At 41.2% G+C, this 18,542-nt stretch overlaps 2 protein-coding genes across 5 annotated transcripts in view; both read left to right on the forward strand.

Annotated features, from left to right (window-relative positions):
* LOC6507352 (contactin-associated protein-like 2) overlaps positions 1-18,495 on the forward strand; it is a 59,179-nt gene extending 40,684 nt beyond the window's left edge. For 2 of the 4 annotated variants that reach the window (XM_001956156.4, XM_032454674.2), the window contains exons 16-21: positions 558-1,181; positions 2,593-2,774; positions 2,991-3,320; positions 3,506-3,803; positions 4,274-4,371; positions 9,563-10,871. In XM_001956156.4, coding sequence (XP_001956192.2) covers positions 558-1,181; positions 2,593-2,774; positions 2,991-3,320; positions 3,506-3,803; positions 4,274-4,371; positions 9,563-9,961 — 1,931 coding nt within the window. In that variant the 3' untranslated portion in view covers positions 9,962-10,871. Of the gene's footprint in view, positions 1-557; positions 1,182-2,592; positions 2,775-2,990; positions 3,321-3,505; positions 3,804-4,273; positions 4,372-9,562; positions 10,872-17,734 lie in introns of those variants that run through there. The other 2 variants (XM_014909685.3, XM_014909686.3) reach the window with 2 other exon arrangements.
* On the forward strand, positions 11,010-13,990 carry LOC6507353. Its single transcript, XM_032454677.2, has one exon. It carries the CDS (start codon positions 13,438-13,440, stop codon positions 13,804-13,806), a length of 369 nt encoding a protein of 122 aa, XP_032310568.1. The 5' UTR covers positions 11,010-13,437; the 3' UTR covers positions 13,807-13,990.
* Positions 18,496-18,542: the final 47 nt, after the last annotated feature.

The raw sequence follows: 18,542 nt of genomic DNA on the forward strand, positions 1-18,542 counted from the left end.
TAATTCATGTGCCCCTGAATCGGCTCCACTTCAGCTCAAATCACTGTGGTTGCATCTGTGGTTGCTGCCTGACTAACTTAATATGCGTGCAATTTCCGTTGAGTGCCGAGGACTACTGCGAAAATGGAGACGGCCAATGGCCATGCCATGCCAATGAAGAGGCCACTTCGGTTGGCGCGCCAAGATTAATGCCAATGCGATAAGCTGCCGGCCCACATGGCGTATGATTTATGCGGCCACGCATCGCGGAAATTGCAACCTGACTTTGATGCGATTAAACTCGACCACAGTCGAAAGTAAACAAGTTTCTTGTGGCAGGCAAGAAGCGAGGTCCTTGCCTTGAATCGAGATAGGGATTGCAAAATTGAAACATACATCAAGTTCAAGCGTTCTGTTTTTAAGGCCAAGTGTAGTTTTTTCGTGAGAGGTTCTGGGGATTGCCTTTTCAAGGATTTGTTGGTTTTTAGATAAGACTTTAAATGCAGGGGTTTGATATTCTAGGGTATGATATTCTATACTATTACTCTACTATAACTATTCCCTATTTCCCCTTCCAGCCCAGGATGGCGTTCTGCCCAACTGCCAGATCATTTGCGATGCCGAGCCCTGTAAGAACGGTGGCACCTGTCACGAGCACTTTGCCGAGCAGTACTCCACTTGCGAGTGCGAGCACACCAGCTTCCTGGGCGAGTTCTGCTCGGAGGAGAAGGGGGCTGACTTCAGCGGAGAGTCGACCCTGCAACGAAAATTCGAACTAGGCACCAGTACCGCCCGCGTCGACTATGTGCGACTGCAGCTGGCCTTCTCGTCCTTCGACCTGCGCCGAGCCAATCGCATCATGCTGCTCATGCAGACGGATTCCGAGCGGAGCTACTACCTCTTGCTGGCCATCACCTCCGACGGTTACCTGCAACTGGAGGAGGACCTCGACAATGGCCAGACGATAGGGGCTCGGATCGATCGGAATTTCCTAAACAGCGCCAGGCACTCGGTCTACTACGTCCGCAACGGCACTCAGGCCACTCTCTTCATCGATCGCGAGCAGGTGCTTCTGTCGGACTTTGCGGCCCGGGTGTTGACCACCGGCGGGGATGCAGGCTCGAACCGGGTCCAGATCGGCGGCATCAATAGCACGGACTCGCGATTCGCCGTCTTCAAAAGCTACAGTGGCTGCCTGTCGAGTGAGTGTCGTAAATTTTATTCTGCCTCGCCATTAATTTCTTTTCGGCCTCATCAGCTGACATGTCCTTCACTATTCACTGCCCCTTACAATGCACTGCTAGAAACATCAGTGTCAGTAATAATATTTATTGCAGTTTAGCTTAAAACCATATACTGGAAAGTTATATTGTTTTAAGTATTTTTCCCCTTTGGATACTCCTTATGTAACATCCATAAATCAATTTCAACTTCTTTAAAGCCATAATACTATTCAAAAATGTATAAAACTCACAATAGCTGATTTTAAACATTTTCCCAAAGTGTTGCCCCTTTAACTACTCCAACTTTATGAACTTACTGAGCTGAGCTCAAAAAATGCCAAGAGGAAAGAGGTGATAGTAGTGCTGGCGGGGGGCTGGGATAAACTGCTTCACATTGTTGACCAAAAAATTAAATTTATTCGCTGCCATAAAAAGTCATTTCCGTGGCCATGGCGTCGTTGCCATAAATTGTGTCAGTTTTTGCTCTCAAGATTTACAGTGGCTCATATTTAAATTGCTGCTTTGCTGCCACTCCAAACCGCAGCGCAGTGGCCAACACTTTGATTAAAAATTCACCCATGTGCCCACCGAAACGGGCACCCACTCTCATGCCCCATTTCATAGAGCGTGTGTGGCGGCTGAAGTCACGCCCATTGCCACATGTGGGCGGGCTGTGAAACGTCCTCGTACTTGATCATCCCATTAAAAAGCCATCGAAGTGCGATAGTTTTGGGTCATAAACAGGAGATACTCGTAGTAAGCTAGTGCGAACAGTGGAACATAGTAAATAATTGATGCAATAATTAAACAAAATAATAATTTATAAAATAGAAAATGTATTAATTCATATATGCAAACTATTCTTTGCACCTTTACAGTAACAATTAATTAGTCTTTGATTTTATCTTTCCCAAAATTAAACTCCATTGTCGTTAGAACCCAATCAGATAACAGACTGACCTTTAAATTACTTGGAGACCTTTTATTAATACATTGCAAGTCTCGTAATACACACCCCCTGAGTACACCCCCCGAAAAAATCACAATCAGAGAGAAAACACAACCGCGGCGCCCTGGGATTTTACCGATAGGCATTAAAATTTTTATTGCTAATTTCGGGACGGGCGTAAAACACGCACGACTGACTTGCCAGGGGTCCTGTTTCGGGTCCTGGCCGAGAACCTTGAACGGAACCAAAGCCACTCAAGCCAAAAGCCAGCTAGCCAAGGCAAACGCAATTCCAATTTCCACTCGCCGTCTACACACATTTGCATTTCAATTTGAATTAATGACCAATACTAATGAAAATTTCCTTCCCCCACCCCACCCCACCCACTGCCACTGTCCGGCAACCGCAAATTGGGTAAAACTGACCCTCACCCTCCGGCAGACATCTATATTCAGGTGAACGGGCACGTTATGAAGCCACTCGAGGAGTACATGCTGTTCACCAAGAACGGCGCCGACAACATCACGGTCATCAATCCACAGGGTGTTCGCTCGGCCCAGTGCAACGCCAAATTCGATGTCAGCGAGCAGCCCACCCAGGAGCCGATGGTTAATGTCAGCATGGTGAGTACATCACTTGGGAAAGTAGGGTAGTTCTATGAAGCTATGGGAGTACTAAGAAGTCTATTCATGGGATAACAAATTAAGATTTCAACATAAGTTGAAATTAACATTTGAATGGTTGGTACAGATATATAAGGGATGAGGGAATCGGATTATTCGAAGCGACCAAGTGACAAATTGTTAAAATGAATGTCCTGTACCTTTTCTGGTCGGCAGATACCCGAACCCTGGGTGGAGGAGCCCCCAGCCCGCGTCCCCTACGTACCGAGATTCGTGTACGACGAGAACAAGAAGGAGGACTCCACGCAAGTCGTCTTCCTCACCTTGACCAGCGTCTTTGTCATCATTGTGATCTGCTGCCTTCTGGAGGTGTATCGCAGCCACCTGGCCTACAAGAAGCGCATCGAGCGGGAGACCGACGAGGACATCATTTGGTCCAAGGAGCAGGCCACCAAAATGCACGAGTCGCCAGGTGTGAAGGCGGGTCGTTTGGGCGGAGTGACGGCGGGCTCTGGAAACGGCCTCCCCCCGTACTCGTACAAGGTGGTAAGTACTGGTCACGATTTCCATTAAATTTGCATAAAGTTTCCCTTTTCCGACATGCGAGTATTTAAAAGGCACAATTAAGTACTCAGAAGGTCTTTATTTTGTACAACTTTTAATTACATTTTCGTTATAAAATAAAATAAAACTTTAAGATTTTATTTCTGATGTAAAAAATTTATTTCCAGTTGCCGCAGGAAGACAAAAAGCCAGGCAACGGTGCCCCTTTGGTCGGTATTTTAAAGAACGGCAGTGCCACGCCTTCGCAGCCCGGCACGCCCACTGCCTTGTCCAAAAACGGTGACATTGCCACACGCATCGAGGAAGAGGAAGAAGAGGAGGAGGACGTAGAAGTCGTCGTGGAGCCTGCAACAGAGACAATCAAAGAGGATCCTCCAAAAGAAGGACCTCAAAGTGAGGAAAAGACGACAGAGTCGCCGGAGCAACAGTCGGCAGACACCACAGATGCCTCTGGGGAAGTGAATGGTAAGTTATTATTATTATTATTGTTATTATTAAGTTAAAAGGATTTAAAACAAATTTAAAATAAAAGTTGATTGAGTTTTTTACTTTTAATATGAAGTTGCAATTAAACTTCCTTATTTAATTGGTTGCTACTTTAAAAATATAATAAGTATAGGGATCTTAAAAGTTCTTAAATGATTAATTTCGATACAAATAAGCTAAAAATATATTTAATTCTGTTATTTTATTAATTTTTTTTATTTAATTTTTGTATTAGGTTTTGATTTGTATGTCAATAATGTTAAGTAAAAAATCCAAATAAAACTATTTTAATATTTATACCTTAGTGTTGATTATTAATAGGTAACTAGTTAGTTAGTTACCTAGTAATAGGTAACTTTAGTTCAATTTCATAATATTAATAATTAATTTAACTATATTGGATTTTAGCAATGTTTTAATGAGTTTTAATGATTTTTGTAACTTTTCAGGTCCCAAAGAGCCAGAGGCAAAGACCGAGCCAGTTGCCACCCAAAACGGACAATCCTCGCCGAACGAGAAGGCGGGGGAGGAAGTGCCAAGTCTACCGGTAAGCAGAGGACCCAAATTCCACGAATCCAATGAAAACCTTATCAGAATGGCGCCGCTCGTCACAATCAGCGAAACCGATTTGCATGAGTTGAGCTGAGAGACGCGGCCTTGGCATTGGCATGTAAATAACAACACCCACCCACTCAACCACACACTCACAAACACAAGATAACACAACACAACACAGAAGTGAAGGGGAAAGGGGCATGTCAATTCATAATATATAACCAAAGTAAATGGCATAGCCGAGTACATAGCCCGACAGCTGTAAGGCATGAAATTGCATCATTTGCAATTGAAATTGCAAGGATATCTCTGAAGACAAATACATTGGCACACACTTTCATGGGCCATTATTTGGACAGGCCATGGGGGACATTAGTACGGTGAGGTTGTTCAAACAAAACGCTGTAATGTCAAGTACAATCAGGGTAACACACTGCCAGGAAACCACTGGTAATTGCAACTCATGGGGATTAACACGGAACGCAAATGGAGTATTAATATTTAACCAGTTAATCGTATTTTTGTTTCTGTTGCCCTTTTCCACTAATTAAAATTCATTCAGTGTTTGAATTTTTAATTTCGGAAAATTGTTGGAATTTTTGTTAGTAAATAAATAAGCGATTTAATTAATAAATAAACAGAAAACTTTTTTGCTTAGAAATGTAAAATGCAGACATTAGTGAGCAGGAGTGACCTGCAATCCTACGAATATATTTCACATTATTCTAGTTATAATCTATAACCATACATTTAACACTAGCATGTCCTAAACTATATATATAAAATTTATATGTACACGTTTTGTGGAGTATTTCGTTTTGTTTGGCCCGCATGTGAATAAATACTGCCTGGCGGCAGTCATCAACTTCCAAGAATGTTCCGTTTAATTAAATAGCATTTAATTGAATTTAACTAAATAAACAAAGCATGGAAAAGCGTTTTCTTCACTTTCAGTTTGCACATTTGAATTCCAATGCCAACAGACATTTTTCAATGGATTTTTATACCCTTGCAGAGGGTATTATAATTTTGGTCAAAAGTGTGCAACGCAGTGAAGGAGACATCTCCGACCCTATAAAGTATATATATTCTTGATCAGGATCACCTCCTGAGTCGATATGAGCATGTCCGTCTGTCCGTCTGTCCGTCTGTCCGTCTGTCCGTCTGTCCGTCGGTCCGTCTGTCCGTCTGTCCGTCTGTCCGTTTCTACGCAAACTAGTCTCTCAGTTTTAAAGCTATCGAGTTGAAACTTTGCACACACCCTTCTTTCCTTTGCAGGCAGTATATAAGTCGGAACGGCCGGGATCGGTCGACTATATCCTATAGCTGCCATATAACTGATTGATCGGAAATGCCATAACTTTGGTGTTTTTTAAGTTAGAGGGTTGGGACTTTCCACACATGTTATATTTGACCAAAATATCTTGTGTGCAAAATTTCATAAGGATCGGCCGACTATATCCTATAGCTGTCATAGAACTATCGAAATTGGCATAACTTTGGTGTTTTTTAAGTTAGAAAGATGGGACTTGGTACAGATTACTGTTTGGGCAACATAATTCAATATGCCAAATTTCATAAGGATCGGCCGACTATATACGATCCCCTATATATCTAATAATTTAAAATGCGTGGCGCCACCTAGCGGACTGCGAGTGAACTGCAAGGGTATATAAACTTCGGCTCCGCTCGAAGTTAGCTTTCCTTTCTTGTTAAACATATATATGTATTTATAATCGGTATATAATGGTGCATGCCATGCCTCAATGTGTGAATTGTTTTTTTTTTTTTGCATACGCCATTTTAATTGTTGATATTGAATGCACTTATAGTGTGACTGTTTAATTAAATTTAACGCAAACCAACCAAGAACTGTGAAAAAAACTGGTTTTAAACTGAAACAGAGGGAATCTATTGACAATTGGCTTAGCGGGACGCAAACCAGACGAAATTGGCCGGGCCAATAGACACTGGCCCCGAACAATGATTTTGCCAAACGAGTCAATTCAATTATTTCTCAATTATTGTATAAGCCGATTAACGGTGCTATCGAGTTAAATAAATTAAATGCAGCCAAGGGTGATTGAATGGATGAGCCAAAAAAAAATATGCCAATTCTTCCGCTGCATTAATTTAAGGATCTTTTATTATAATAGTCTGCAGAAAATAATTACCTATAAAAATGTTAAGGCTTCTCTCCACTATTATTTTCTATCGTTTTCTTTGTATATTGGCCAATTCGTTTTCCTTTGTTGGCCAAGAAAATTAAACCTCTGCCCGGCTGTTGTGGCCAGGACAATTTCTTAAGCGGCATCAGTGCAGTTTCTTGCTCGGGGGACCTGGGGACCTGCCCCAGCTTTGCTTTTTGCCGCCAAGCCAATTGTCTAAAATGTTATTTAATAGAAAAAAAGTCCACCGCAAGAGCACAAAAGCTAAAATACCTCTCAGAGCCATTCCAAAAATAAATTGAACTGCATCGGGGGAGGGGGGCTGGGTAGCTTATTGCAACGAATCCATTGTTTGGTGGAGGGGATTGGATAAAAAGAGAAATTTACCAAATGAATATGCGTCGGGTAGGGAAATCCCCTGGAGGGAAACTTATTTCTCTGTGATGAACTTTCCGACCAACAATAACAATTGGTGCAGGCCACAATTTATGGGAGAAGCTGTAGCTTTTTTGCTTATCAAGTGGGCCCCCGTCCATGATTTATACAAATTGTATATGCATGGGGGTGACCAGAAACTCCTTGGCCGGAAAACTTAAGACAAAACCTTCAGCTAAGCAACAAACGCGCCAAGAACGAACATCAACTTTCAACTTTTGCCTTCGACTTTTCGGCACGCCCAAAAACAAACTTCCAGGGCTTCCACCAACTTCCACCAACTCTATCCGTTCGCTTTTTGGGGAAATTGGAAAAGCAAAATATTGAACTTATTGGCTTTTATGTAGTTTTAGCTAGAAAAGTGTCTATCGGCGGCGCCGGGGTCGTCGCATGTTACTTTTGAGCTTACTTAGCATGTACTTTGTCTGAGCTTAAGCTGCAACCAAATTGAATTTCCCGGGCTTCAGCATCGCATCGCATCGCATCGTTTCGCCCAATCGCTGCACATTCAAATCTTGCGATGAATTTTCCCGCTTTTTCGACACCCGACACCCGAAAAATGGCAAAAGTTGCCAAATGCGTGCCGTGCCCCATTGTCTAGGCTACCTCGCCTCCCGCGTGCTCTCCCCCCGTTTCCACTTGACTTGCGGCGTCTACCCGAGCCTGATTGCAAAGCAACCAAAATTGAAGCGCACTCAAAACATTTTTCCTGCCTCAAAATCAAAAAGTTTTGCTCACCCAAATAGAGCGCCAGGGGGTCTGCGGGGGCTTTGGTTCTCCATCAAAGGGGTTGTACAGTGGTCCTTCGTGGGGGGGATTTTTCAAAAGGGTACTTTCAGGATATAATGAGGAAAAGGAGCTGCAAACTAGAGCTTGATAAATGATGCCATTTTTTGGATCTTACCAATAATTGTTTTCACTTTTTTCCCCTAATGATTTTCGTAATAGACCCACGTGGGTTTTTTCATAAAAAAAAATCATTTAAATTCATCCATTCATTAAATTTTAGAATCTTTTTTAAATTTGGTTTTTACTAAAAATCTGTTTGTTTTTACATTTTTGAAAATTGGTTCAAATTTTTGCATTCAAAGTATTGCAAAATCCACATCATTCCTTGAGCAAAATTGAATACTTAAACTATGTATTATAATTACCATTTAGGATTATTTTAAATGTGTGTTCACTGTAGTGAAAGTTGAATCCGAAGCTGCGTCTTTTGTTTGAAGAAAACGAAAAAGTGCAAGTGCCTCAGATGGTGGCTGGTTCTGTTGCTGGTTTTGTTGCGTTTGCCACTGAGCTGGCTGCTGTCATGCATGCCAAGTTTCTTTTTATTCAAAAATGTTTGTGGGCGTCTTGGCACTTTTCTTTCATCCTTAGCTTTTGCTGCTGGTACCGCTCCAGCTTCAGATGCAGCTTCAGCCCTCTACTTCTGCCACTACTGCCACTACTACTACTGATGTTCATTTTGGCCTGCCGCAAACGCAGCACGCACTTAACTTTGCCAGCTACCACAATGCTGCGGTGAAACTCATTACGAGCTTAGAATGCAAAAACGAAACCCCAAAGCTCACCCAGCTGCAACGCCAGCTTCAGCAACAACAACTAAAAACAAAGTCTTGCTAAAAAACACACAAAAGCATCCACATCTCACACCACCTACCACCCACCACCCACCATCCACCACCCACCATCCACCACCCACAGCCCATCTCCCATATATAGAGACCGAAGCATAGATTGTGTGTTGTTTGTTCAAGTTTTCTATAAATCCTAATGAAGGCAAAGATGTCGACCCGAGCTACTGATGTGTAAATTAAAGCAAAAGCCACAATTTAATAAACAAGGGAGGTGGTGGGTGTGATTGGAACTCTGCAAACTTTTATACCAAAATTATATTAATTTTGTATCAAAAGCGGATCCATTTTCAATTTATTTATAACCGAAATTTTAAGGTAATTAAAGGAGAAGCGCTCGGGGCTGTTGACCAAATCAATTATATCAAGCAATGTTATAAACTTTTATTAAAATAATATTGGTTGGCTGCTTTTTCGCTTTTCAAACAGACAATTTAATATTTAACCCAGTGTAGGTTGCTTTTATGGCAAAAATTTTAATTAGCCAGCATTTGACAAATACGTGTATGACGTCCAGCTTGGCATTGTATGTTTAGGTAAAAAAAAACAATCAAATGCACGAAAAAGTACAATGAAAGTCACACAATGAGTTGGGCTTCGGGCCCAATATTTCATATTTGAATGGGTGACCTTATTCCGATAACCCTTCAGAGAACAATAAACTTTAAATTGCATTCCAAAAATAACAAGGATTTCTCCAATCTGATATGTACCACTAACATCTCCGGAATGCCAAACACACTTAATTAAACACTAATAAACAAGTAATATACCTGCATGTCAACTATCATATAATGAGAATGGAATGAAATAGGACTAATCAGAGAAAATCTTTTAATATGAAAACTTGCAAGCCAACAATTAAAATATGTAACACCCGTAGAACAATATGGGATGCAAAAGTTTTTAATAAAAAGCAATCCGAAACATTTCTGCACTTTGACAGCCACAGCAGCAGCAGCAGCAGCAACATGAAACTCAAAAGCAGCAGCCGTTGCCGCAACAACAACGACAAATGCCACAAAGAGGGGCGACACTTCAGCAGCACAGCTCCAAGCGACGAAAGCCAGGATCTGGGGGCCCAGGAGGTGCTCCTGGTGCTAGTCCTGGTCCTGGTACCGGATCGGGTTCTGGTTCTGGTGGTGCTGGACCGGCAACTGTGCGGCGACAAGTTTCTTGGGGCCCGCCAATCGTGGCCGAAACGGATGTGGATTTGGCCAACTCCAACGGCAACAGCAACGGCAATAGCAATGGCAATGGGAATGGGAATGGGAGTCGCAAGTCGAGCGGCAAGCAAAATGGATACCATGGCGTCAATAGACGGGCCACAACGACCCGAAACTGACGGAAAACCACCAGGACGAATGCAGAAAGCATTCAGAAGCGCCAAAGGATGTAAAAAAGCATAAATATTTAGGCAAATTGATGGCAAGAAAACACAGCCGGCTAGAATAAACAAAGCGTAAGGCATGAGGGCCGAAACAAAAGCAATTTGTATAAATAAAAACCTGGCACTGAGACAAAGTCAAAGTGCGACAGTACGACAGTACGGCAGTATGAAAGGCAAAACATATAACACAAATTGAAAAGAGAAAAGTCGTTGGATTGTTGCACAAAGAAAGCTGTCTGCCCATCGACATGAATATTCTTTTAAAAATGGGCAGAAACCAACTTTTTGCCGGAACAAAGCAACCGAAAATTGAACTGAATAAAACTTGGACAGGAACGTGGCAGGAAACTCTGTGTCAAAGTTTGTGGGAAAGGAATTCAAAACTATGGCTTTAACTTTGATAAATAACAAAATGATATTTACATGCATTCATGCCTTGAAACACTCGATAGAATTAGTTAGACGAACTACGGGATAAGTTTTTTCAGGCAAACCATGTTAGTTTATAGTTAGAATAGCATTAAGAAATTTTACAAAAATCTATAAAGCAACCATCACATTGAAAACTAATTTCCTAAGCTAAGAGTTATCTTTCCAATACTCTCGTATGTTTAAAATTCTTTGGAAGTTCACAAACTTTAATGTAAAATAATACCATTTAAGATAAGCTGAAGATAGCTCTCTCTCTCACAATTTTTGATGTAAAAAAATTGGAGCGCAAAGTTGCCTCCATTAAGTTTTAAGAATTGCACAACTTTCATTATTTTGCCTCGGTGCAATTTTCCCTTTTGTTTTTATAATTTTCATTCATGCTGTGTGATATACGAAGGTAATAAAAGTTCTTTGGGCAATGAAGCAACTTTAACTTAAACTTCTTTCATATTAAATGATGAGCAATTACGCCGAACAACTCGGCCATACATCAATTCATTTAAATTCGTTTATTAAAAAACTTTCCAACAACAACAGAAATGCTGACGACAGCACAAAACACAGAACGCAGAACACAGAGCCCAGAGAAAGCAGAGAAAGCAGAGAAAGCGGAGAAAGCAGCAACAATATCGACATTGACACAACAACAAGGAGCGATGAAGTCGGAGAAGATGGAAAAAGTAAAGCGCACATAATGGCACTTCAATATGTGAGGCGAAATTGTGGGATGTACTGCGCTCCAACCCAAGGGGGGATGCTGCTTTTCGGATGCTGAGAGTCCTACCAGAGAGGGGGCTTTAGCGGGAGCTCGATATGGGGCGCGGTGGGGACGGAGGTAACCAACAGCTTGTTAGTGGCTTTGTTGGTCAGTACTTTTAACTAATGTGTTTTGTGCGACCATAGAGAATCTCAAGTGCCCACACACATGCTCTGGCTCTTTCCCATATTTGATGTACTTAATGCAAGCACAGCAAAAAAATTTATTTTACATTTTTCCAAGATAGTATTATATTTTTTTCCCATTCATCACTCTTTATGAATTTAATAGAATTTCTTTATTATTTTTCAAGTAAACCTCTTTAAATATTCTCCCAACATATATTTTTTATTTCTTATTTATTAAAATTTTATGATCCCATAATGTTGAGACTACCACTTCCATCCCAAAAGAATGGTCTGAAAAAAATATCCTTCGTTAATGTGTCGTTAGATTATATACAAAATATCACCGACTTCCAATGCATGATTTTGAGAAAAAAGAGTTCAAATTTTTGAGTCTATTTTCCATCAGTTTCAAATTCTTGTTGAAAATCTATCGAATTTTACTTCTATGAGTTATTCTATTGGGATTAATCTTCATATATAATAATCAGATTTAACTAAACTTTTCACTGATATGTTTTAGAAACATCCATTTTATAAAGTACGTACTACGTAGGCTCTAAAAATAAATTTAAAAAAACCCTATTATACCTATTATTAGCATGTTTTCCAATCCAAAAATATAATTTAATATTTGACTTTGTCGAGTGCATATCCTTTAGTTTCCTTTGAATTGAAGGGTGCCAGTGGCACCGCAAAATGTGTGCAAGTGGGTTTTTGGGGGTACAGGCAAGAGGGGAACTTGTCTGGCTCTCGGCTTCCTTTGAGCTTCTTTAGTTTCGGCTGCTGCATAAAATAACCGCATAAAATGTCCTTAAGTATAACGAAATTGAGTCCGCACATAAATTCAGATTATGAGATTAAAATGTTGTGATTTTCGCACATAGAGAGCACGGCCCAGACTCTTGGCCAGCCCGGGAAACCCTTTTCATAGTGAAACCCGAAAAAGGGGATGCCGAATATTCTGTACACTGGTAGCTGGTAGCCGGGACACGCCAGGACCTCATTGCAAAATACGCTGGAATAAGCAATAGCAGCCCCATCAAAAGTGGCAACAACATCAACAGCAGTCAAGCCAATGTAATGAGTTTATATCGCTCTTTTGCCCTCGAGCATGATTTTATGAAAAAATAACACAAAGTACAGTGGAATTGGCTCTTATGAGATTATTCAAATCGGATAGAAAATGTGAAAGGTTATCTGCCAGTCGAAGTTTTTATGGGAAATAAATAAAGTTAATGGTGGCACTGTTTTTAAATTATTAAAGACATCAAAGGGATAAACTGTTTTGACACTTTCAATATATAATCCTTAATATTCATACAAACTTTAACATAAATATTATTTTAAAAAATCTTGAAAGTTGTCTCTACTGTACTTCTGGCGAATAATAAAGATGTTGCGGTCGTGGCCGGCGATCAAAGTCAAATATTTAGCTTGGATGTTTACAAATTGGGTCAGCTGGTCATTTTAGCCGGCCTTCAGCTATGCAGTCGACCCTCCTTCGCCCCGGGGCTGGCGCCTGTTTTTAACCCGTTACGATGTAAATTTCCCAAAAATTGAGAGCCAAAGAATCTCTGGGTATCTGGCCATCGGACGGGCTATCAGCTGTCGCTTCATTATGACGCTAATTGACGGTATTGCTGTTTGTTAAAGGACACTGGCAAAAGGATTAGGAGCGGGAACCACCTAACCGCCGGAGAGACCGCAACGTAGGACGGCAGAAGAAAGGCGAAAATGCCAGAAACGTCGCTCACTTGACCCATAAACAGTTTAGTTTGACTTAATCCGGTTATATATCCGGATTAGCGAGCGACCAACACAGAACGGACTTTTTTCCACCGTTTTGCCAACTTTACGACACTTTTTAGGTAATGAATGGGATTACATTTTTTTAATCCACTGCGCGCTGTCAAGCAGCTGGCTGTAAAAAATCTAATGACCACAAAAAAATAGCTCCCAGGTCAGTTTTCGGACTGGAGGAAACCGATTGACCTGCGGCCTAGGTCTCATGAATGGGCAGGTCAGAAATAAATCCGACCAGTCCGCCGGAGTATAAAATAGCGAGGCATCGCTGACGTAACCAGCAAACGCAATCGAACCATCCAAGAACCGACATGTGCCTTCTGCAGCAGAAAAGTGTGTCCCAGGGCAAGTCCGGACAGGAGCAGAGTCCTGGCCAGGGACTGGAGAACTCGCCGCCACGTTCACCCACCGCGGCATACGCCATGTTCATGCACCGCGAGGAGCTTAGACGCCGAAAGGTGCATTCTTCAAGGGCCTCTGTAACCAAGATTCATCTGACCAGCGAGCTAATCGCCAGGACTAAGCAGAACATCAGGCAGTGCAGCTTCGAGGATCTGGAGATTCTTGCCCGGGAGACGCTCTTCAAGAAGAGCCTGCAACGCCATCTCCACTACAGACGGATGCAGATGCAACAATGGATGATGAACAAGAAGAAAGCACTTCCCAAAGACAAGAAATAATTTAATTTATATTATATATATATTTTTTTAGAACAGCTAAAGTGATATTTCAAAAGTTTAAATAGTTATTATAATATAGTTATTATATAGTTCTTTAGTAAGATTTGAAATAGCTTGCACTATTATATGCCATAAAGAAATAAAGGACTTCTACATATATAATAAAGGACTTCATTTTACAAAATCAAACCTGAGTTATAATCTCAGATCTATCCAAAGATGGCAGAAAACTTAAATTAAGCTTCAGTCATTTGTAAAAGCACTTTCTCACCTTATCTCGTCCTGTTTGCAAAAGTGCAATTTTTCCATTTAAATATTTGATTACGCTTCCGTATAGCAAGGGTCCTGGCGTGGTCCTAGCAGGCAGCATTGTCAGGACAGGCGGGTCCTGCACTTGTAATGGGTGTAAAAACAAATTTACACATGATTACCAGGCCTGGGCAGGCAACAAAACTGCGAACATTTAATACAACTCAAACAAAATGGTGCGTTGCATAAATTTGAACTGGCAGGCAGTGGCAGAAGCAGCAACAGAACCACCAGTAGCAGCGTTTTGGGTTGTAGACAATTTTTTGCCTTTTTATACTACATAAATTTTAATTAAATGTCACTCATACGCCATGTGCACCGCCACCCATTCGAGTGTGTGTGCGTGCAACTGAGTGCCGTCGTCAGAGTACGAGTGGTGTGTGCGAGTATCTGAGCTGGCGACAAATGAATGCACATGGAAGTGGCGCACGAATTACAGTTTATTGAACAGCAGCAGGAGCACAAGGAGCCCTAAAGGACTCACAACAAAGGACTCTGGCTGCGGAAGTGGAGCTGATCCCAACCTAAGCGCAAAAACAAAGGACACCCAGGAGTCCCGATGGCAACTCGAATGTTTCCATTTCTCTGCAGCTGGGAATTTTTAAAATTACAACAGCACTTAGGAGGACATACTACGGATCAACATTCTCCACAATTTCAACACAAAATTTAGGGACAGAAGAAAAATTAAAATAATTTTTGAGTAAATGAGGTAGTTTTTCCTTGTCTTATTATTATTAATTTGAAAAAATTATAATCCTAATAGGCAAATTCTGAAAACGAACTTATTTTTTTATTAAAAAAGTACAGAACTATATATATTTTAAAATTTTTTTATTTCAATTTTTAAACCATCATTTCATGAATACCCAAAAGCTGAAACTAATTGCAAACGTTGGTTACCAGCTAGTTTTAATATTTTTTGCTTTTGACACACTTTTCGAATTTTGTTTGTTTTCTGTGGTGGCGTTTCTGTGGCATTTCCTTGTCGGTGAATTTTCATAAAACTTTTACAGCATGCATTATTCATGTTCTATGTACAACAATTGCTTTGGTCCACAGAACAGTAGTTAAGCGAAGGACGGGAATGTCCTCTCCTAGTAGCCTAGCGATTTAATGAAAATACATCAGTTGGCATCTTACGCTGCCATTTCCACTCGAAACTTTTTCAATAATTTTTAACATATTGTATGTGTGTGTTGGCCCTGATGGTCCGACTTTTCTGACAAATTAACTCAAGTACACAATGAAGTGTTTATTGTGCTGGGAAAACTTTTCTCATGTCGATTGAAGGCTGGAGCTTAAGAAGTTGTTTGGAAAAAGCGGACCAGGCTATAAATATATACAAGTATTTATGGAAAAATGCTGAAATGGCTCAGGAATATAAGCAGGTGTTGACGGTATTTTTAAGAATATTTTTGTTACTTTGAAAACATAGTTTTTTTCTTAAAAAAATCATTTTATTTCTAGGGTCTCCCAGGATATCTAGGGAAAATACAGCCACATTCGCAGTCCTGTTAAGCTGAGTGGCAGAGCAGGACGTAATCCTCATGGTGGCTTAAAGCAATTTGTTATTAATTTCCGTGTTGAAAGTTGAAAAAAAAGCAAACTTTTTCTTTTCTTTGCTTTTCCGTCTCCTTTCCACTCAATTTCAGACCCTCTCGCAACTCACTCCGAGTCCTGTCTCAATGCCACTTGGCATTCATTTAATGCGAAAAGTTATTGTCGTTTTTTCTGTCGTTGCTGTTGCTGTTGTCCTTGTTGTGTGTCGTTTTGTGTGTTGCCACATTAAAACATGGCCCATAATGGTTAACAAGGCATTTGCTTGTTGACCATCGGCCAAATGAGCAGCCAAACTTGTGCTTACATTGTTCAACATGTGTAATAAATATATTCAACCGACGCCCGTCCAGAATGCGGCTCTGGCTCTGTATGGATGCAGAGTGGATGAAACATGGCCACAATGGTTGATAGTTAGTTTTAACAAAATCTAGGAAAAATAATAAATCAAAAACAAACAAGGAAGGCTATAATTGAGTTTCACGACTATAAGATACCTGGTAGTCTTCACTTTCTAAATTAACTTTCAAAAATAAATTATTAAAATAAAATGTTCCATACTTATGGGTGATTTGGGACTAGGTCATTGAAACAAGCCAGTAGTAGGGAACTAAAATAAAAATTTATACACACTCCTCTAAAAAATTGCCCATTTTGACAAAATTTTTCTACATAGCTTTTTAAATTTTTAAACATATGTACATATTATATACAGATATATTTGTATTGTTATTTTTCCAAGAATACTTCTGCTGGCAGGTAATAAATTAATATATCCCACCGTGGCATGATGACTTGGCAAAGTCCGCACAAATACAGAGAAACACGTGTATTTGAAATGCATGCCCCGCCACGTATGCTATGAAAAATGTCAGAAGAACGATGTTAATATGGCTGCCAAAGGACTGTGGGACGACTGGGACGACCCGTTGAGGGGCCACACAGAAGTGTGTCAGTGTGCTGCTTCTGCATGAAAGTGCAAGTTCTGCTTATTGTTTTTGCTCCGGCAGTAACCTTAAGCTAAGAACAATAAAATCGCGCAAAAATGAAACTGAAATGGGTCTCTGGAAAATGGAAAAATGGAAAACTATGAAACGCAAAGGCTGCCGCGCAAAAATAACATTTTAAATGCATTTCGCTTTAACTGCTATTTTATGCATTTTGTTGTGAGTTTTAGTTTATATTTTATTACTTTGACCATTTGGCGGAAAACTTAAATCCTTGAAATGGTGTACATTTAAACAGGATATTTTTGGAATATCCTTGAAGTTGCCATAGTTTCTCACATTCTCCCAATAGAGAATGTATTTAAATGCAACACATTTTCACTCGACTTGGCCGAGAAACGCGTTAGCCGCTTGCCCTGCAGTTGATTTTCGGTTGTTTGCCACGCCTTAAACTCCTGGGGCGGCAGGCAGGGTGGGGGGCAGGCAGGCGTCCTGCCACACAAAGTGCTGCAAAGTGACTGGCGGGTTTCGTGTAACCAAGACACCAGCATCCAGCTCTCGGGGACGGCAGCCAGCGCCATTGTTGGCCAGATCCTTGGGGCCCGGCTTAACGGGCAGCAAAATGGATTTTAGACGGTGGACCCAGAACAGAACAGGACATGCTCCAAAATGCAATACAGGACATGCAAATACACACACACACACAGGCACAACAAAAAAGACACACTTGAAAAAATAAAAGTTGTGAACTAAAGGGGTTTAGTTTGGATTTGATTTATGAACTTGTTTGGAAATCTTATTTTTTGGCCATTTTTTTGGATACATACATATTCATTGAATTTTGAAAAGTACATTATCATGTCAGGTCGATATACAGACTTTATATTAATAACAAAAAAGTGCCAGATCACGACAGGTACCAAAATTCCTTTTAGGAAAAAAGCAAACTGTGTATCCTTAATGTCCCTACTCCTTTCTGTCTGTCTCTCTCAAAGCCTCTAAATAATTATAAAACTTTATCTCTTCTCCGGACACGTTCACACCCACACTTCGAACCCATGAACCCTTCACTGTCCATGTCCATGTCCATCGAACTTCACTTTGAACTAAAGCCAAATAGAATTAAACCCTGAAAAATATTTGATCTAAATTCCTGAACCACTTCTCCCTCTCACATCTGTCTTTGTCCCCACTCGATGTCCCACTCGGTGCCATTTTCATGCCCAATCTCCCCCAGAAAGCGCAGCATCAGGAGAATCAGGAGAAACAGCAGCCGCAACGACACAAATCCCGCCACAAAGCGCCCGATGACACAGAGGATCCACAGGAGCAGGAGGAGCCAGAACAGGAGCAGAAGCATCCCTTTGATGTCGCCGCAAATGCCAGAACAGGGTCCACCCAAACAGCGCCCACCACCACCTCCCCCCGCACCACCCCGTCTGATGAAAAACCACCTCCGGTAGTGGTGGCACGACGACAGCGCGCCAAACCGGCCCCCTGCGCTCCCGTTTTCCTCGATAGCTCCCTCCTGCAGCGCCAGTTCGCGAATCCAATTAGTTACTTGGGTGGACCGCGACTGCAGCCGCGCAGTAATCGCACCAGCATCGACTCGATATTATCGCTAGATTAGCACCGCAGCCAGCCAGTTTTTCGCAGCCAGGCCAGCCGCCTCCCAAAGCCTCACCGACTAGTCACAAACTGTCAACTGGCCCACCCAGACCGAGAAGACCCAGTCTGGACTCCTTCCAACTAGATTTCCCGGCCACAACCTCAAGCTATTGAAATCTAGTTCCAGTTACAAACTTTACGAAATGTTAGCTAGACCACTGAACAAATTTTATTAAATTTAAATAAACTGTTACCGATTGAAATATTTCGAAAGTTATTTTATTTAGAGTATTTGGAGGGATTTGGAAGGAT

This window comes from Drosophila ananassae, chromosome 2R, assembly GCF_017639315.1.
Source record: "Drosophila ananassae strain 14024-0371.13 chromosome 2R, ASM1763931v2, whole genome shotgun sequence".
Lineage (NCBI taxonomy): Eukaryota > Metazoa > Arthropoda > Insecta > Diptera > Drosophilidae > Drosophila > Drosophila ananassae.

Bases quoted from the DNA above. Each gene is read 5' to 3' on its own strand.
- LOC6507353 (XM_032454677.2), top strand. From the start codon at position 13,438: ATGTGCCTTCTGCAGCAGAAAAGTGTGTCCCAGGGCAAGTCCGGACAG.